Source organism: Xiphophorus hellerii, chromosome 22 (genome assembly GCF_003331165.1).
Source record: "Xiphophorus hellerii strain 12219 chromosome 22, Xiphophorus_hellerii-4.1, whole genome shotgun sequence".
Taxonomy (NCBI): Eukaryota; Metazoa; Chordata; class Actinopteri; order Cyprinodontiformes; family Poeciliidae; genus Xiphophorus; species Xiphophorus hellerii.
In genome coordinates this window covers 26,170,973-26,192,602 of record NC_045693.1, presented here as the reverse complement: position 1 = coordinate 26,192,602, position 21,630 = coordinate 26,170,973, and the positions used below count along the sequence as shown (strand labels likewise).

Here is a 21,630-nt window from a genome sequence, read left to right as displayed (position 1 = left end):
ACGTTGACAAGATGACACATTAATAAAAGCTCATTGTCATCTTCTCTGCATTGATCAGATTGTTCCATTGTTGACATTTTGCGAAGCGAAGGAAATCTTCAGGCCTCCTGCAGCAAACCTTTCTAATTGTTGCAATTTAGAGATATTACAGTCATCACATCAGGCTGCTTTGGAAGTGACTAATGACCATTTTAGGGGAAAATGTCACACCTAATTACCGGCCGAGGCTCCAGCCAACCTGCCGCTGCCGAGCTGTCCACACACCTCCCAATGGCATTTGTAAAGGCTCACAGATTATTTCTGTTGAATAATAACCTTTTGTTGGTTCTCATGTCGCCCCTTTAAATAATGAGAAGCAGTTGAGAACTCGTCCAGCAGGGGGCGATAAAATACCACAACCTGCTCTGAGACAACATAAGCCATTCATGTCCCCCTAGAGCTGCCATTTTAAAATGTCTACTCTTTTTATTATTCTGTCTTGGTTTCTCCTCTGCAGACACAAGCAGTCGGCTCGTTTATGTAGTTCGCTCTCATATCAAACTTGCTGTTTGTTCTTTATTCATGTTTTTAGGAGACATTATGTGGTAAGAAAACAATATTCAACAATATTCATATCCGTAGAGCCTGCCTGGTTCCAACTGGGAAACGTCATAATGTGTGAACTTCACCTGACGGCCGATTATTCCTGGGATACACCCCAGACTTTCCCCAAAGCATCTGCAGTGATCCCGTGTGGACACAGTTTCTGTTCTGTTCCCGTAAACACTTCGCACATCGTCTCATCAACATCATATCCTACCTAGAATTTATCATGCTTACTCATGTGTGATGCACATCAATCGGTCTGTCTCTGAAACTGGCCAACGTTTGATTCAGCTACCTGTCATTGGAAGGTGAACTCCTGAAATAGCACACTATTTTCCACTTGTTTTTTTTAAATGGATCAACCAGGAACGCTCACGTTTTGTGTTCTTTTGTTTTTTTTCCCCAGTATGTAAACGCATAAGCAAACAGCAGACTCTTTAGCCTCTGTAACAAGCTTCCTGCTGAAACTGGTCCTCAGTTATTCAGCGCCGAAAATCTTATGATGACGATGATATTGGTAAATCTCGCAATGCTGCGATATCTGCCTGTTTTCTTCTTTTCTCTCTCTCTAATTTGTGCTTCCTTCTCTCTTCTGTGACCTTTAACCTTTCTGGCAATGTTATTTGTGTCAAGTGTGAGCTTTTGCAGTGATGAAACTCTGTAGTCTTAATGTTAATGCAATATTTAGCCAGCAGTACAACTTCAGAAGTCGTAAAATATATCACCCAACAACTATTGGACTCAAAGCTGTCCTTTGTGAAATGCATATGGCGCACACTGATACAAAGCACAACAAAAATCTCTCCTTAAAATAAGGATAAGGTGATGATGCACTCAGGTAGACCTATCAAATAAATTTTGCTGGACGATAAATTGTCCCAAACATTATTGCGATAATCAATAATATCATTGAGACCCTTTTCAAGTAAGATAATGTTAATGGCATAATAATGCAGGAACACATTCTCCAAGATCAATAAGCTTTAAATTCTAATAAACATTCAACACTGGAAGACATTTTAAATATCCAAAATAAATAAACAAAACGACAGCAAAAATAAATAAAACGAATTATGAAGTCTCCTTCATAAAAGGGCTAGTTGGGAGCAGTGCACCAGACTGAAGACTTTTGACATCCAGTTTTTTGTGGAAAGACGGAAACAAAAGGGAAAAACAATAAATCATGCAAATGGAAATTATTGAGCTTGTTTTATTTGATCATGTGACTGATTGATTTATTGCTTATTGGGTCAGGCCTACACGCAGGATGCTCATTCAGCAGCGGTCTGTCCAGCGATAGCCTGCCTCTGTAACTGTACGTTTAAACTTCAGGCAATGTGGCAAATGTAAAAAAAAAAAAACAGTACGTTTGTCTATCCGTTTAAAGCTGCGTTATGCAGTTCGTGAGATTTCTGTGTAAATGTCTAGGGATAAATACGCAGAGTAAAATCAGAATCAGTCGTCTCCATGAAGGTGTCGGTTTAAGGTGGTGGATGTTGCTGTAAAAAATGGCCATCAACTGGAAATTAGTTTTATGTGTCTTGAGTTGTACAAGATCTCTACTGCTGCAGCGTTTGCTTTGTGTCTTTTGGCTGAAACGGAGAGCCAGACGTGAACGAAGCAAGCTGTCCCATCGTCAGGTAAAGGTGCAGGCAGCTTTTCTATCGGTGAATACTGTGTGAACCGTTCCGCCTCTGCACTCGAGCGGTTTCGCCCTCAGCGCAGCCCTCTATGAGTGGACCCACTTCAAAGTGTCTGTATTCCTTTTTTGTTAATAGAGGCACACAAATGCAGATTCTTAGTGGCATTTGAGCCTGATTTATCAGCCCTCCCCAGTCTGCATGTCCTCAGCAGGACTCAGTAGTAAGGATTAAAGACTATACCATCTGCAAAAGGTCAATTCACCCTCTTTCTCTGCCGTTTCCCCTTGATGATGCCCAGATATAAATATCTGCCTAAAAGTATAACGGTTTTACCAACATGCTCTGCTGTCCTCTATCTGGTTTGTCTTTCTAAACCTGGTTAACTGGGATTAGTTTAATTTTTCCATCTTCCATCTTAAGTGTTTTCAGCAGGACAGAATTTCCACAATGGAGACAAGCCAGTTTTATCAAGCTTTTTGTTTGTTCTTTTTTTTTTTTTCCCCCTTCCCCCTGCTATTTATTATGAACGATTGCTGATAGATTTCAGGGCTGAAATATTTTCTCTTGGAACACAGTTGCTCTGCGTTTGTCTCTCATTTACCTGTTTCAACTCACAGCTTGTTCTTCTTGTTCTAGAAGGAGCTGAATGACGCATAGAAAATATTTAAAATCTAATGCAGAGTGTGTTTATTCAACATGTTGGCTAAGTCTTCCACCACTATAATACATAAAGTCATAAAAAAAGGTAAGCTATAATAATACAGATTAAGCCAGTGCAATCTTTAAAGACGGACCTCTGTGTTAATTGATGGAGACTAGGAATAGGATTTTTTACTATTTGTGATTGAAGCAGAATTTCATTTTCCTTTTTATTTTGTTTTTCTTTTTCTTTCATCTTTAGCTGGAAAAAAACAGACAGTTAATCATTGTAATGAGTTCATGAATCAGCTGACCGACAGTCAACAGATTCAGTCACCATTTGTCTTTTTATCAAAATCAAAATGGATTATTAACTACAGTAATCCATATTATCAGTAGCATGGAATGATTAAAAACCAGTTGGATCATAATATGAAGTTTTGCTTTAAATTTAGTTTAAGTTGGAGGGCACAAATCAGTCTCTGTCAAGACAGATATTTACTCCTAGCTTAGTAGTGTTCAGTGGAGTTGAACCTGGCCAGGGATTGTTTCTACAAGCAATGTTTCCATTGATTTATCTGCTGAAAGCCAGTCATTGAATGTATGAATGCAACTTGCAGGAGGCTTTACAAGAAATGGCTCCATGAGTCACGAGGACACACCTTCAGCTTGTCTAAGTCTTTAAGCTTCACGTAATAAAAACTTGCTGTTCTGTTTCCGTAGAAAATTGCGCTTTTCTTTTTATTATTACCCATCTATGTGTTTGTGTTTTAAGTGGTGAAGTGCAGTATGTCAGGCATGTTTGCACATCTGCCTTGTCGATTTCATTTTCAGCCCTCAGTGGTGATGCCTGCTGACAGCTTAACTGAAGGGGCAGAGAAGGGGGATGTGTGTGCACATACAAGCATGCTGGTCAATGTCCTGTTGTGTTGCAACACTTGTTGCTCTTAGTGTGTTCGCATCGCTTGAAAGGAAAGGGGCATGTTTGGATTTCCGACTGCATGAGCCTGGATTTTCCATTGGAGGCTGTAATAAGATGGGGAAACTAAAAGTAGTTGTAAATTTTAGATTAAAATTTAATGAGCTCATGATGGTTTATGCCTTTCATTGTAACAACACATGTTGAAAAACTTGTTGGCGCTCTGAGGCGTTGCCTTCAGCCCGTTTTAGCGAGCACCAAAACCTACTGATCCCTGTCTGGAATAAGATGTCTTGAATTTGATATGAATGATAAACTCTGCCGTATTGTTTTCCTGTTTTGTTAGAAAACACAAGCTTTGAATGACATTTCAGAATTGCTGCTCCAGTCACTTAGTGTCAACCAGCTAATATTGGCATCGTCATCATTAAGCAGCTAACACATTGGCACCACAGCATGTCAGCAAACGCTTGGAGCACAAACTGTAAGTGTTACACCTGATCACACAAACCGACTTCATTAAGTTTGATGTGGTGATTGTTGTTAATTAATACCTCAATATCTCTGTCTTGATGGTGGCGTTCATCAACGCCATCATCAGGCGATTCTCTAGAAAAAGAATCGCCTGACTCATGAATGAACTGAATCTATGAAAGCACTCTTCACTCATCCATGCTACGGTTATTTGGGGAGACCATTAAGGATTTCTTTCTCTCTGGGTTTGTTTTTGACAGTGAATTACTTTAACTTAAAATGAGTTGAAATCTTCCAATGTGACGCAATTGAGAACATTTGTTTGTGAGTAACCAGCCAAATTTGACTGACATGGATTTAAGGGATTTTCTAGTTATATTTATACGTATATATACTGTATGTATAGCTGTCAGACATCGTATGCTGTCAGATCAGCATACAGTGTCACACGTGATTGTCATATGTGTAGTACAAACTGATGGGTATATTTGTCAGACAAGTATACGCTGCCCATTACCATATGCTCTTATGTAATTAGCAACCTAACATCATGTTGTAGAAGTTAGATCGCCTTAAACTTTAATAGCAGCTGTATGACATTCTCACTTAGCAGTTAACCAGTACATCATCAAGGAAGAGGGAGGCATGTTTTATACGAGGCGTGTTTCGTAGTTGACTGCAGCTGCAGCTAGACCTTGCTTTAAATACACTTAAAAGCCACGATAATGCATGTGTATCCATCTAGTTCCATCTAGATGTTTTCTCCCAGCGTCTGTAGCTCTGTGTCCGGTTTGGTAACAGCCGTTTAGGGTCCGGTGTCGATCTGGTCTTGGTCCAGTCGGATTGGTGGTTTCATATTCAGTACCGGCGGCAATATAGCTCCATTAGCATTTCAAAGAGCTTCCAGTTCTGCTTGTCTCAGCAAGGCAGCATGGCAGCACGGCATTTATTTTTAGCTTGCAAAGGAAGCAATCAACTGTTAAGGCCTCTGTCAGTTTTGCTTTTACAAATGACTCAGTCTTCTGGAGAAAAATGTTGAGGGCGCAAATGTAGATCCTTCAGGAGTTGTGTTCGTAAAGTTAGCCTTCCAGTGCTTACTCCAGTACAGAACCAACCACAACGTGCCATCAACCCATCAGGTGAAAAAATGGCGAACTCCATGGGTGACAAATGTAATAAAAGATAGACATTTTTGAAGTAATTATGATTTTTCGCTTATCACAAACAGCATTTTTTTTAGTTAATAGAAAAATTACAACATATTTAGGCCAACATGTACTTCCAATTCTGGATCACTTTAAAATCTGGAAGCCAATTTGTTTGGACTCTAGAAAAAGATTCCACAATAGCTTATTTACAGGATAGCATGCACATCTAGCATGTAGTTAGAGCACACCCAAGGGATTCATTATGTTTGGCATTATTTTGTAACAAACCCATTGAGTTGTAGCAGCTGATACATTTATCAGCCGTTTCCACAGTCCCGTGTCAATTAAATGAGTCTTTCTAATTGTGTTTGACACTACCTGGCTGTATGGAAAAAAGCAGATTAAAGACATGAGAGCTTGGTCCTACAAGCTGTTTGTTCCTAATCACTCTTCTCGTGATCAATTCACCTCCAAGGAAACTCAATAGACCAGCTGCCATGTGCATGACCAGCAGAGCCACAGCCACATTACAGATTTGTTGCCATTACTATTTGGGATGTTTTTCTTCTCGCCCCATAGACATGGCTTCTTATCAGAAAAGAAATGACCTGTTAGACGTTAAGGGTTAAAGTCAATGCTCATAACTGCAAATAATACCTGAACATATGACCAACCACAATCGGTTTTTCATGTAAGCAATGTTCCTGATACAGTGTTTGATAAAGTTAGTGTATAGCGGTTCTATATTCAAGTATCAAACTGAATGAAATACCTGTCAGTTTTATATTTAAGCATATATACACTGTTTTCCAAATTGTTATGCAAATTGGATTTAAGTGTCATAAAGATAAAATTTTTTGTTGTGCTATTAAATTTATAGATGGTATTGTGTGTCAGGGCTCTTTGAGTCACTATAATTCATTTCAGAGAGCTGGTTGATTAGTTTGTCTGGTGAGCTCAATTAAAGGAAATCTACTTAAGAAGGATGTTCCACATTATTAAACAGGCCACAGGTTTCAAGCTATATGGGAAAGAGAAAGGATCTCTGCTGATGTAAATCATCAGGTAGTGTAGTGCCGTATGACAAGATATGAAAACATTAGATATTTAATGAAAATTGAAGCTGTGAAGATATTTGTGGCTGATTCAGAACAAAGATGGGTTTGTACAGATAAAGGCAGAATGAGGAAGGTTTCTGTTAGACAAATTCATCACATTAAGAAAGCAGCTGTTAAATTGCCCTTACAAAGCGGCAAACAGGTATTTGAAGCTGCTGGAGCCTCTGGAACCTCAAGGTGGAGGATCCTCCAGAGGCTTGTGGTGCATGAACCTACTATTGGGCCCCTAACCAGAGGTCACAAGCAGAAACGGTCCAGTGGGCCCAGCTGTACATGAAGATTAATTTTCAAACAGACTTGTTCACTGATGACTGCTGTGCAACCCTGGATGGTCCAGATGGACGCAGTAGTGGATTGGTGGTGGATGGCCACCACGTCCTAACACGGCTGTGACGTCAGCAAGGAGGTGGTGGAGTCATGCTGTGGGCCGGAATCATGAGGAGAGAATCATTGGTCAGCCCCTTCAGAGTCCATGAAGGTGTGAAAATGACCTCAGCAAAGTATATGGACTTTCTGACTGATCACTTTCTTTCATGGTTCAAAAAGAAGAGCTTCAGTAGCAAAATCATCTTCATGCATGACACAATGCACCATCTCATGCTGCAAGGAATACCTCTGTGTCATTGGCTGCTATGGGCATAAAAGGGGAGAAACTCACGGTGTGGTCACCATCCTCCTCTGACCTCTGACCTCAACCCTATTGAGAACCTTTGGAGTTTCCTCAAGCAGAAGATCTGAGGGTGGAATGCAGTTCATATCCAACCAGCAGCTCTGGGAAGATATTCTGACATCCTGCAAAGAAATTCAAGCAGAAACTTTCCACAAACTCACAAGTTCAATGGATCAAGAATTGTGCAGGTGATATCAAAGAAGGGGTCCTATGTTAACATGTACTGTAACTCGGTCTGTTAAGATGTTTCTGATTGAAATACCTTTTGATTTTAGTACATGTGACCATTTAATGCTGCACATTCAAAGAATGACCGTTTGCAGTTCTTTATAATTCATAAAATGTTTAGAAAATCTGCTGTGCATAATCATTTGGAACAGTGCATTTTGAGTTTTTTATTTTTGAAAACAATACTGTTCTCATGGGGAGCTGTGTTCAGTAAAATTTGATTTATACTGTAATAGTTCATGACTTGAAAATTCTACTGACCATCATTTGCATTGACCATTTATGAAAATCTGAGAAAATATCACTTGCATAATAATTTGGAGCACTATATATACCGTATATATACAGTATATACAGTATGTTTACTATAAAGGGCATGCTTTCTATGCTATCTGCTCAATGTGAGTCTGTGTAAATCTTCTATTCTGTGGAGTCAGCTGAAAGCCCTGTATATGACCACTGAATTTTGGCCAAATTTCCAATGGATTCAGCTAGTTTCACCTCGTGCGCATCCCGGTAGGGTCACACTTACTTTGCATGCGCTCCTATCCCCTCTTCCCCGTTTTCTGACAGTGACATCTGCTGCACTCCTCCTGAGCGTCACGCTAAGACCGCAGGAGCTTAAGCCTGAGCCAGGTCCACATAATTTAAGTTTTTTGCATCTGTCGTTTTAACAAGCTCTTCCTTTGCGCTCTTAGTCAGGCTTCTTCCTGCTTGCTCTCTTTTGATACCAGCTGATTACGTCAACAAGCATTACCACAGTTAGCCGGTAGACTGCAGATCTCTACCATAGGCCAAATTTCTATCGTTTCTACCAAATACTGGATATGGCATAGTAAAGCAAGAACACATTCTCAAAGATCAATAAATTTTAAATTCAGTCAAAAAAAAAGTGTGTCAGTCATTAATATCATTTTTTTAGGAGTAAATTTGGAAGTTGATATTTTTCTGATGTGCAAGCCTTTTCTTTGCCTTGTGCCACATCCAGACATTACTGTATGTTTAAATTAATCTTGGTTTAACAAGATCTTTGTGATGTGTGTGATATTTGGAGATGTGACTGATTCCTGAATCATAGTGTAACTTTGAAGAATTTTCCGTTTGCAAGGATCAGATGACCGACATGACGTAGGCACGTCTGTTTTTCGTCAGCCATATAAATGTTATTTAGAATGATGGAAACCACCAAATATACTTATGATGTTTGTTTTTTTCCCCCCAAAAATGACATTTTACAAGATTTATTGTGCAGCATATTAGACAAATTAAATCACTAGGTTTTATTTCTGTTCTAACAGAGATTTGTGTTTGATGTTGTATTTTCATGGACATTCAGCGGCTTTGCTGGAAAAAACAAAACGAGCTGCTTTTGACTTCAAAACCTGCAGACTTGTTTATTCCTTGGATAAAATCAGGTGAGAGTGTGCAAATGTTACATGAATAAGTAAATGCTGTGTGGTCAAGGGGCCACTTGATGGGAGTTCAGTGAAACAAGCTTGGCGTTTGCGTGACAGACGAGCCGCGGCGCTCAGAGGGAAGAAAACCAAAATGCCAAATTGATAATGTATTAAATTGCAGATGATGTCTTAGTCCTTTTTGGGGGACTGCTAGCAGGTGAAAATATACTTGTCATCCAATCAACAAGGATTATGCAACAGTCATGACAGATGATTATTTTTCAGCTGTGGCACAATGACCGTGCTATGAAAGGGGACTGTGTGGGCGACCAAACCGCTGTTCCTGTCAATTCAAGTGCAAATTAGCCAGAACACCTTTTTGTTTTCCTATGTTTCCATGGTAAAGCTTTTGTTGTTCAAGCTTTTGAAACCTGCCTCATACAATTAAAAAAAAAAAAAAAGTAACTTAACAATTCAGATTTGAGCCTCAAAACAATCACAGATGTAACACTAAGGTTAATCATTCAGCTCAAGAAAGACATGCCATCCAGTGCTGGGCTGAACATCCATTCATTTGTTTTTTACGGCATAAACTGGTTGGAGTTCCATAATTCAGCTAGTTCCATAATTTACTTATGTGGGTGTATTAAAGGCTATAATGTCATTTCTGTGATATAAATTGTACAAATTGGAGGCCAGTCGACAGGTGTGCTTTATTCTTAGGATTGTCAGAACTAGATCAGTCTTCATATTGTCATATTTACAATTCAGTTAAAACATAGAAAAAAAATCCAGATGTAGTCAGTTATAGAAATACTTGAATCAACCAAAATCAGAATCATTGAGTTAAGCTCGGGACACACTGCACAATATTTCATCTAATTTTATCCAGGATTCCCAGTGACAACAGAAAGCCTGCAGTAGTGGTGGGATGCTGACAGGTGAGTCAGCACAGGTCTGACCCCAGTCTGTCAGGAAACATGTTTATTTGGGTTTTTTTCTTTCTTTTTTTGACAAGTTGGGACCCAATAGTGTACAGTGAACAGAATAAACATCCAAGTAAGAATTGTCTTGCTGACGGGGGGGGGCTGGGACGTGACATTAGTTGCAAGCTGACTTCTGAGAAAAGTTCCTCTAAAGAGCAAGCCTGTAGAGTGTGTACAGCTGCTTGACTGGATGCTCTGTCACCTTTGTGCCCATAATAGATTCACAAAGGAGTGCGCAAGTCCATTCTGCTCAAGTGCAAATAGAGGCCTGCTCCTATTTCCACACACCACCAGTATAAGCTCCTTCAAAAGCTCTCATATGTTCCAGTTGTGGTGCAAACAAACCTCCCGTGATACGGTCGCTGCTCCGCAGCAGCAGCTGCTGACTTCATAGATGAAACAGATAAGTGATTATTCTATGTATCCGTTTTAGCCCAAGCATACGGAGAGAATATTACTTCTGTTTACATTTCCAGAATCATGTAAATTAACTTTTGTGAAAATTGTTTCTGTGGACGAACATGCTTGAACCGTCAACATTGAGCTGAATACAATGAATCAATCAACACTATTGGTTTTAAAGAGAGGCAAAATAACAACAAGCATCCCAACTGAGTTTCTTCAGCCCAATTCAAACCAAAGTGACCGAAAACTTCTGCTTCTTTAGGTTCCATCGTTCTGTTCTTCAATCTGGCCTAATTGGAATATGTTATATTATATATTTGTTATATATATTTGTTAGAGGCTTGTAGAGATCAGTAATGCTAAAGGGGTCAGTCCAGTTGTGAATTAAAGTGCATGTTTTCTTTTGTTTGCAATTTACACGAATTGACCAACCGTAAATTCTCAAATTCATCCCATTGCTCAATCCTTGGACGTTGTGTAATGGTGTGCATTTGGCTTTTATTGAGGTGACATTACAATTTTTAAAAAATGTGATTTAGAATTTCTTCTCAGAATCTGCTTAGTTTTAAAAAGATCTGCCCATTCTTTCACCACATATGTTTTGAATGAACATTGTTTTGTTGTTTTTTTTAGACATACTCTGAAGAATTAGGTTAGGAACTAAAGTCCAAACTTTTTCAGGAGGTTTAAAAATGTTGCATGTTACACTCTAGAAGCAGCCATAAATGTTCTTTAACTTGTGACGCTGATGGCTGAGGTAGCAGAGCACGGACTCCATGTTTAAAGCCTCCGCTTGTCGACGCGGTGGACCTGGGTTCGTTTCCCATCTCGGGCCATTTGCTGCATAGCTTTTCCTACTTTCTACCCCATATTTCATGTCAATTCACTGTTCAATAAAGGCCACTACCGTTAAAAATCTTAAATAAATAAATAAATTCTTAACCATAAAAAATATTATCCTGATTCCAAGGAAAATAAAATAAAACATGCATTTTTTTCCTCCCCCAAAAAAAAAGCTCTTTAAATATTTTAATGCATAACCTCTTCTGTGTGGCATTGAACAAGACTATTGGTCAATGTGTTTGTGGACTTTAATTTCATTGCTCATATGTTGGCTCGCTTAGGGAATGATCCAGTTGTTGAAAAGCTAAAGTCGAAGGCAGACAGGATAAAATAATTCCCTATAGAATCTGTTTTTGTTCATTTTAACTCAACCATTTGCAATTTGTCAAACTCATTTGGATTTAGGAACTATATATATATATATATATATAACTATATCTAGTTTTTACAAAAGAAAGCTAATTTTAAATGCAAAATTTGATATGTGAATTCTCTGCCCTTCCTGCTCCCGAGCGCTGGTTTAGTGCGTCTGCAATTTGCAGTTTAATTGTGGTGTACTGGTGCTTTTTCTCAGGGCCGAGCAGCAGTGGCTAACCTTGTTAACATCGACTAAGACAACAAGCAGCTCCTGGTTTCTTGTCTCTGAGGAGAAAAACCAAACAGCACGTAGCAGCATGAACAGGCCAGATGTAAATGGAACAATTCACCATCTGTTTTGGTGAAGCAGCCTCTCTTTATATCTGCTCGGCCACAGAACAAATCAAAGGTTAATATGTTCAAATTGGGAGCTATCATGATTTCCTCTTATCCTTCGGGATAGAAAACTAGACCGATCTTTCTTTGATCCCTAAAAGAATCTCTGATAAAATCCCCCTCTCACTGCTTTATTTTACACACTGATGCATTGTGAGCTTCAGACTACATGCACCAGAATGTAAAAAGTAAGGTTGCTATACCAAAATTACTTCCAGACACTAAAGTAGTTGCACTATAAAACCAAAGAGGTTGAATTTTGAAGGTTTCTTACGTTACCATGTTTACTACAAACCCACCACCTTAATCAATTCTTAAAATGTCAATGTTATTTGTGCAAGTTCTATTTAGGCAAACACTCACTTCACTTCATGAAGCCTTGCAAATAATATTTCTATTTCTCATCCTGCTGTGAATGCATTTGGTGTGGGTGGCGTGCAGTGAGGCGGACTCGAGCAGCCGTCCACATGAGGGCGGAGCAGGGTGTATATGTGGGAAAAGACAGATGCACATAATTTATGCAAAGATTCTTTTGGGGGAATGAAGACTTTGTTGATATATTATGTTGCGATAATAAAGAAAATTGCTGAAGGCATCGTCCTCCTGGAACTTTGAAATAAATGTATTTGACTGTCTTGCCATTATGTCGACACAGGCAGCATCTACTGAGTCAATTTCATCTTTTGTTGGTTACATGTTTTTGAGAAATCTCTGGAAAACGTCCCCTCTTTTGACTTTTTTGTTTTCATTGGTGGCTTTTCAGCTTCTCTTTTGCAACTATGTTGGAAATATGTAATTGCTTTGTTTAATTTATGGGGACAGTTAATTGAGATTGGACTGACAATCTGCCAAAGCGGATCTTCTATAGGGAACGTTCTTATAAATTTTTGAGACTAGAAGGTTATTGGACTACCTGAAACAAATGTCCAGTGGAACGTAACCAGGTGGTAGGTGGGCTGAAACAGCGTCTCCCTTTGCTTGGTTGAACATCCCTCTGGTATACAGCAGGTCTGCCAGGGTGTGTGTGAGATGGAGAGGTTGGGGAGGAGAAAACTCTTTTTCCTGTCACTGCGCTGCTTGGTAATTTAATCTCATACCACATGTCAGATCGATTTGTGTATGGTTATAGGGTACCAGTCGCTGCAAGGCAAGTGCACAGCAATTCCCTGCCACATCTAATTAGCAGGCCCAGTGGTGATGGGGGTGGGGTTGGGCTGAGGAGAGGACTCCATTTCCAGGATCTGCACAGGTGGCTAGTGGACTCTTGTTGTTTGGCCAGCAGAAATTCTCAGACACACTATTTCAAATGGTTGTTACAGCTGCGTGAAGTCCGCACTGGAACACCCTTCCTGCCAATATGGTCCCGTTATTCGCTACACAACTGTCGTTTGCAGTTGCTGCAAGGCAAGTGACCACAATAGAGACTGCAAGGACAGTCATGAACAAGTGGCTAGCTTCTCGCTGAACTCATTTTGTAAAGAGAAATTCAACCACATATGCGATATGCTTGGAATTAGTATTGATATGATGCTTTCACTGACATATTGACACAACACTTGGACATATTGACAGCGTATGAAATGCGTGGAGTGAAGGTTTAGTTGTGTTAAAGAAGCAGCCTCCTGATATTATTCATTTTCCTTTTTTCTTTTGCAATGGTGTTTTTCAAACGGTGGCAACACAATGCGCCACAATATGAGTCTGTCCAAGCCTCTGCAACTCGGTCTGCTGATGGAAAGTTTAATTCCTTATCAAAAAAGTATGAGGTGGTGGTCCAGCTGCACCAAATTCAGTCCAGGTCATAGACGATACTCAGATGAGATTTTTTTTCTGATTTCGTTAAAGGTAAAGCTGAGCTAATTTGTTTCCTCAAACACAATGAGCCTGAGTACAAAAGAGATGAGCTCTGAACCGGTCTTCAAGGCGATTGGATGAATCTGGGCACATACAGTTAGTCGTAGCACAAGCTCAGCCAATAGCTTTGTCCAGGAGAGAGACTGTGCAGAGCATTATGTTTTTTTGGCAGCAGTATCTTAGTCAGTGATCCCCCGCCCCCTTCCAGGAAGGTGCCACAGCAAAACAGAACGCCAGACCAGATGTAGCTTTTATGAAGAGTAAAAAACAGAGAACGCAAAGTATTGCATGGTTCAGCGAACCTGTACTTTGTTGCAACCAAACTTGTTGAGTTAGAGCTAAGTATTTCCAACTGAGCCCAGATTTATTTATTTATTTTTATTATGAAGACTATGCAGAAAAGTTTTGATGTAAAAGGCTTGTTTTTTTTTATTTTATTTCTAAACATGGTGTCCAAGACGGTTATGCCGAATCATTCTCGTCAAAAAGAATAGGTCATTTCCTCTTTTGGTCCGACACCCTGTGTTAGATGGATTAAGTCATTAGGTTTGAAATGAGGATATATGTCCTCTTCTGTTTCCAATATCCTGCTTAATATCCCCATGTTTTGCATATCCTGTGGTTCTATGCAGATTTCAGGTTGTTTGCTAAAAGACTATACCATAAAGGTTATTTTATTATGAGTAGCTTCTACATTTGTCCCTATAGTAATCTTAGGGTTAGGGTTACCCTGAACCTTATGGCCTTCTTTGTGTGTTACTCTCACACAAAGCAGGTTACATGGACAAACACTTGTTCCAATTTTTGTGCTTGCATGGATAATACAATATTCCAGTTATTAGAACTCTGTTGAAGTTTTAAATGATTGAACCAGATTTTACCCAATCGCTAATGTTTGGCAGATTTATGTAATGTGCCAGCGCCACCGTAAAGGACGCAACGCTATGAAGCTTACCAGAAATTGTGTGCGGCCATTTCCCACTGTGAAGAGAAAAGTACAGAGCCAAACAAAATCACTGCCAGCAATTAAATATCTTAAGCATTTCTGTTTCTGAAATATTACCTTTATATTCAAAGAAAAAGTCAGTGTTGTCAAATGCTTCTTTTAATAGTCGTCTATTTACATTGTTATCTAATTGGGGAGAAGCTAATTTACTTAACTTATTGTTGTTTGAAACCTGTTTATAAGAACTATAGTCATGATCATATGCATCACATAAGCAATATTCCAGTCAGAGCCGAGTATTTTTTTTTCAATTAACAAGGCAAAATCCACAAAAGTTAAATGTTTGGTAAGTTTGTACCACTGATGTGGGAGGTTTTAGCTTAAATCAGTTCTACATTTGGTTTCATTTTGGGATGTAACCTGACTGCAAACAGTGTAGCTCAGTACTCACCCATAGCAGTGAGCTTTAGCCCTCCACCTGCTAAACCCATTCCCTCACCCCCTCGCCTGCCAGTATGTATAGATCATCTGCTTATTCAGGGCTCTAACTCAATCACTACCTTCCAGCTGAACAGTAACAAATGATAGCATGGGAAATTACAGTCATTTGTCTCTGCCTTCCCACACCATGTCAGCTCTTCTTTCTTTTAAATGAAGGCACCTGCACCATCTTTATCCTTGCCAATGTTTTCCATATTCACCTCATTCGTATAGCTCCCATACTCGGAAACATCCTAAAATATTATTCTGTCAGATTAACAATCTCAACCGGTCACCTTAAAATTCTTCAAGGTTGCATTCACTTTATTATTTGCTGGTCACGTCTTGCTCTTTTGCACAAATTGTCATAAAGTAAGCATGTTGTTATGTCTGCAGCTGTGGCTCTAGGTCAAATATGAACTCTTCCAAAGAACTGCCTCAGTTTGAGTGACTTCTGTTGGGTTGAAGACGTCTTAGTTGGACTGTCTTTCTAAAAGTCGGATGAAAATATTCCATGTTACAGAATCACAGCTGTACATGTCACCTGGTGAATCTGAACCCATCCATGCACTGAACAGATTCTTACAACAAATAAATGCATGGATCTGACATAACATTCTCCAGCTGACCAGAAACAGAGCTAAAGTAATTATCTGTGGTCCTAAAGAAGAACGACCTCGAGTCAGCACACAGTTTCAGTTGTTACAGCTAGAAACTAAGGATCAGGTCCAAAATCAGAATGCTGCTGCTCGCGTTCTCACTAAAACCAGGCAGGTAGAGCACAACTCCCCAGTTGTAAAGTCCTTCCACAAACTCCCTGGAGCTCAGAGAATAGAGTTTAAAATACTGTTGTTAGTTTATATATCACTGAATGGCTTAGCGCCACAATACATAAAGAACAGTTGTTGTATTAACCTTCCACCTTCTATTCACTACAAATCCTGAACAAACTTCCAGAAACCTTAAAACAGCTGAAACACTGAGTTTCTTTAAATCAAGGCTAAAACCCCACTTGTTTAGAGTTGCTTTTGAACCACAATAAATGGAATATTGATCGACATTTGATGTGTATTGATGATTCTAATGATGGCACTGGAGAAAATGTAATGTCTGTTATGTTTTCACAACCGTTGACTATATGATGCGGGTATGATGTTCTTTTATGTTTCCCTATGTAAAGTGCTTTGAACTGCCATGTTGCTGAAATGTGCTTTACAAATAAACTTGATTGATTGATATGATGCAGCAGACCGTTCACACAGGTCCAGTCGTAATCAACATTGGCAGGGATTTGAGTTTGGACTCCAATACTGATCTTTTAAAAATTCCTTGACTGCCACCCTGGATCAGATCAGCGCATGCCTTTTTATATCGGTAATGTTCACCCCATGCTAAGACGCTGATCATATTACATAATGCAACCTTAAGCCTTTCCATATCTATGCCAGTGCTTGTAGAGAATAAGGTTGTAGTCCAACATGTTTAGCTCCTGGAATCTCATTCTACTTAACTGTTCAATTTTCTGTTACTTGTTTGCATCAGACGGAGGTTATTAAAGGACCGTGTGGCAGTGTGGGGATGACGTTCAGACACATACCTGCCTTGGAAGGTGATGCAGTCTATGTCAGCATAGAAACAGTAACACCCAACTCTCCTGCAGCCCTGGCTGATCTACAGAAGGGCGATCGCCTCATTGCTATTGGAGGTATTAGTTGTTTAATTACTTAAAGAGAAATTTTGATTTTTGAAAGTTTAAAAGACACAAAATGACTTTGTTTTACTGAAGGAAAAATGTGTGCTTTCTTTTGACAGGAGTGAAAGTGACGTCTTCAGTTCAAGTGCCCAAACTGTTGAAACAGGCAGGAGACAGGGTGGCGGTATTATATGAGAGACCAGTTCGCCATCAGCCTCCTCCTTTAGGAAACCTTGGGACTCTACAGGAGGGACTTAGTCAACTAGAGGAAACCGCCTTCACTCCCCAGCCAACAAGTTATGAGGAGGATCCAGCCCCCATCACCACTCTTTCTGATATTTCTGACAGCAAAGACGTGGACTCTGAGTTTGAGGAGTTGCTTGTGGACACCAAACTCATCCAGCCTAGTGGACCTACTATAAGTAACGCAAATATCAGTGAAACCAAGGAGGACTTCTTACTTGCTGTTAACCAAAGTCCTAAAAGAACAGTGGCCAACTTGGCTTCCAAGCCCCTTGGTACTATATCACCCATACTGAACCGAAAGTTGAACCTTGTCGGTCTGCAGTCTCCGCTAAAGCCCCAGCCCAAAGAATCGCCCAAACCCTCACCACATAAAACCATCAGTGAACCAGGTGAGAGTGTGCATCGGCCCACTGTTCTTCCTCCACCTCCTCCCTCACGTCCCCCGGTGCCACCAAGGCCACAGATACGGTTGACATCTGCATCCTCAGAAACCAGTCTTCTAGAAGGTGTTGATTTAGGTACAAACACTCTCGTTACCACCACCAGTGCTTCTGAAAAATCGCTAGACAAGATTTCAGTTTGCGGAACCACTGAAGATAAGAGTGGCACAGAGAAGACAAGCATCAAGCAGTCTGAAGGAAAACAGTTTACAAAAGCAGCAGACGCCAGTGATGAGATTCTTGGTTCTTGCTCTGTTACCAGCAGCAAGGCAGATCAAGCAAAGGACAAGGTTTCAGAAATTACCTTTGGCACAAGAGACAGTCTAGATGACCACTCACTCTGGGAATCCCCAGAAACTATATTTAGTAAACATACAGCATGCTGGTCCAAGGCCTCTGTGGTGTTTGAGGTGGAGACTCACCATAAGTATCTCAATGTGGCCCTGTGGTGCAAAGATCCCTTTAAGTTAGGCAGCTTGTTGTGCCTGGGTCATGTCAGCCTCCCATTGGAGCATGTGGCCCTGGAATGTATGGCTACATCTTCTGCAGAGTACCAGAGCATCTTTAGGTTGGGGCCCCCAGAGCCAAAAGCAAATGTCAGCCGCACTGCACTACGCAATCTCAGCACGCACAAGGGTTTCAATGAAAAGCTGTGCTATGGAGATATCACCTTAAACTTCAGTTACTTGGCTGAAGGTGAGTTGGAGTGTCCAGTGGGCTTGATCGAACGGGAGCGTGAGGGAAGCCTCCATGATGAGGATTGGAGAGAGAAAGAACCCACTCCCTCTGTATCACGTGATGATTTGGCTTATGGCACTATGCAGTCACAAGAAGTCCGTCACAGCTTCCACGACACGCAGTTCCAGAACCCTACATGGTGTGAATACTGCAAAAAGAAAGTTTGGACGAAGGCAGCCTCGCAGTGTATAATTTGTTCCTACGTTTGCCATAAGAAGTGCCAGGACAAGTGCCTTGCTGAAAGTCCTCTCTGCGTGGCAACGGCTGAACGTCGTGGTGCTGATCCTGAAGCCAAATCCACTATGAACCGGGCCACCGGGTTAACGCGTCACATCATCAACACCAGCTCGCGTCTGCTCAATCTTCGCCAGGTACCCAAGACACGTCTCGAGCAGGTGACCGACGCGGTGCCTGGAGCTGTGGAGCCGTCACCCAAGCAGACGCCCAACACATCTGACAATGAGAGCAGTGACACAGAGACCTACACTAGTGGGGCAAGCCCATCAAAGCAGCCAACCAGCAGCAGTGGCACCAGCAAACTTGTACGAAAGGAGGGCGGACTGGATGACAGCGTCTTCATTGCCGTAAAGGAGATCGGCCGGGACCTGTACAGGGGCCTGCCCACAGAGGAGCGCTCACAGAAGCTGGAGCTCATGCTGGACAAACTCCAACAAGAAATTGACCAGGAGCTAGAGCATAATAATGCTCTTATGATAGAAGAGAAGGAGGCCACGGATTCCCGGCGAAAGGCCCTCATCTGTACTGCTCTGGCTAAGTCAGGTGAGAGACTTCAGGCCCTCACTCTTCTAATGATCCACTACCGAGCAGGCATAGAGGACTTGGAGTCTGTGGAGAGCATGTCTCCTTCAGAGCAGCAAGGATTCAAAAGCAAAGCAGAGAGTCTGGAGGAGGAAGTTCTTATGGGACCAGAGGTGTATGACAATGACATCTGCAGCCCTGTGGAGGTGCAGTTGATGGATGACATCAGTGAGGAGCAGATCTGTGTGGAGGCACTTCATTAGTACCTATTTGGAAAGAGATGAAAACATAACGTGGATTGGGTTTGGGCTTTTCAGCAAAGTAATGTCCCATTTATGATTTTGATACTGAGGATTTTGTCCAGTCCGTCCTGAACACGCGGACGTTGAGGTATTTTCCCTCTCACCTTTTTTTTTTCTCTTTAATGTTAATGAAATTACGGTTTTAAGAATTCACTACTGACCTTTTTATTTGTGATCCCATCGCAAGACCTAGGATGTCTTTTGTTTTCATTGTCTCCCCTTAGATGTGCTGAGTGTTTGTCTTTCAGGTTTGTTTGATTTTTTTTTTTTTTTTACTGGAACCCTTGTAATCTTACTTTGGTTGAAGGTCTTTGCAAAATTTGCACATTTCATTTTTGAGGGTGGAGAACAGTAAACGTTTAATGATTGTTCACTTTGAGAATTTTGCCTTGAGAAGCAGGCCAATCCGAAGTACAAATGAGGAACCCTCCATTCGTCCAATAACCTATGATTACATTCATCCTTCGTTCTTGTTTCGATGATATTTTTCCTGATAAATGTGAGAATTTTGGCAGCAGCTCAGCCTGCTGCAAAAGTTCCTTTTAATATTTGTTGCAACATATTTATGCACTGGTACTTTTTTTCCCCCCCCTTCTTTAAATGCTTGTAACTAAGTTTATTTTGAATGATTAGTGGTACAAGATGGTTGCTAATTTGAATCTATTCCTGTGCTCATTCTTATTTATTTGACTTCCAACATCTCGTTTTGTGCAGAACACTTCTCCATCCTAGAGTTCACTATGACTCTTTTATCTTATTATACGAACCGTTATGGATGTGACAGCTCACCTCATTTCTCTGAATAAATGCTACATCCGAACGCATGTAAATGTTAATTTAGGCTGTTTGCTTTCATGTATGCAAGTGAAACTAGCTTCATGTGGATTACACTCTTTTTGCTTTAGGATTCTAGCCCAGATGAATGTATATCTGTTTTGTGGGTAATGTGTGCTTACGGCTTTGTTTCTCAACCGTCTTTATAAAAATAAAATCAGCGGTGCAGCTCATAGCAGCCAGCTACATTTTTCTTTTTCAAAAACTCAACTCAGATTAGTTGGTGCGCCCGTCACTGTGTGCGGCTGGAAATGAGACGTTCACTATGGGAAAGAAGTGTTTCTGTTTTTGTGCTACTAATGCAGCTCTTGTTGGGTGACCAGTAGAAACTGCAGCTTCCCATGCAGGTGGTAAGACGCGTTCCCCTCTTGGAATGAAACAAACAGTCGTTGCAAGATGCTGAGCTAGAGGGAAAAAAATGAAAAGAAAAAAAACAACTAAAACAGACGTTTGGGAACAGGCTGCTGAGTTTTAACATTCTATGAAAAGTAGTTGAGGGATTTCTTTGGTGGGAAATTTAAGGGAGGGTGAAAACTTTTCCTTCTGTGTTGGTGGAATTAGGTTAGTGTCTCTTTAGTCACCGCGAACAAACTAAATATGTCCCGTTTTTGTTTTTTCTCCAAAATTATTTGACCAAAGATGATGGAGTAATATTTGCAGCGTGATGCCCTTGCCCATGTTAAGTTGGTCTTCTGTTGTGAGGCTGCAGACGAAACACACCTGCAGCACAAAGCCTTCTCTTTGTGCCGTTTCCATAAAACGACTCACTTGATTAGAAAGTTTGTAGAACATTGACTACCAATTAAATGAGCAAGTGTTGCCCAAAATGCACATTCATGTCTAAGAGAGAATTAATAAGCCAGAGCCATAAAAAGCAAAGTGATTCTTTTTTTCTTTTTTTGGATTCCTACTTAGTGCTCCACCTCCCACCCCCTGTGCAGACATTGTTTTTGGTTTTGGTTGCATTGAAACTGATGATCAGGAGCAAGTCTCTGATCTGTTCTTTAAACTGTGAAGTGGTGAACTCCCAAAGGAGGAGTCAACTTTAAACTGTACATCCGTCCATCAGCCTGTGAAGCACTGTTCTCGCTGCTGCTGCTTATTCGTTCACAAAGAACGCTTCGACCCTCATCGTCCCTCAGTCCCATCAGTGGCCGTGCGACTGCCCACCACAGCTTTCAGCAGGTCAACATGGTGTTTGTTCTTATTTTTTTCCTGTGTATTTTAAGGGGTGTTGTATAAAGTTTTGGAGAAAGACTTGTAATGAAGCTTTATTGTACATAGCTTAAATAAACAGGAATAATTGAATTCCAACCATCGTTTCGCCTCCCCCCCCCAGTTTACTTTCAACTTTGCTGAGTTTTAAACACATTTTTAAATGTCTTTAAACCAGACATCTGCTTGTGAGTGATTGAAAGTAGAACAGTTGGTCCAAGACCTTTTCATTTGCTTCATTTCCGATTAAAGACTAGCTTAAAACAATATAACTATTTGCTCCGAGTCAATCTCGTCCAAGTCTGCTCTTCCAAC

At 40.6% G+C, this 21,630-nt stretch overlaps 1 protein-coding gene across 1 annotated transcript in view; it reads left to right on the top strand.

The window, feature by feature from the left end:
- The window catches only part of pdzd8 (PDZ domain containing 8), a 36,197-nt gene extending 14,783 nt beyond the window's left edge, over positions 1–21,414 (top strand). Inside the window, exons 4-5 of the mRNA XM_032553380.1 lie at positions 16,631–16,793; positions 16,901–21,414. Of these exons, the coding sequence (XP_032409271.1) occupies positions 16,631–16,793; positions 16,901–19,227 (2,490 nt within the window). The 3' untranslated portion in view covers positions 19,228–21,414. The remainder of the gene's footprint in view (positions 1–16,630; positions 16,794–16,900) is intronic.
- Positions 21,415–21,630: the final 216 nt, after the last annotated feature.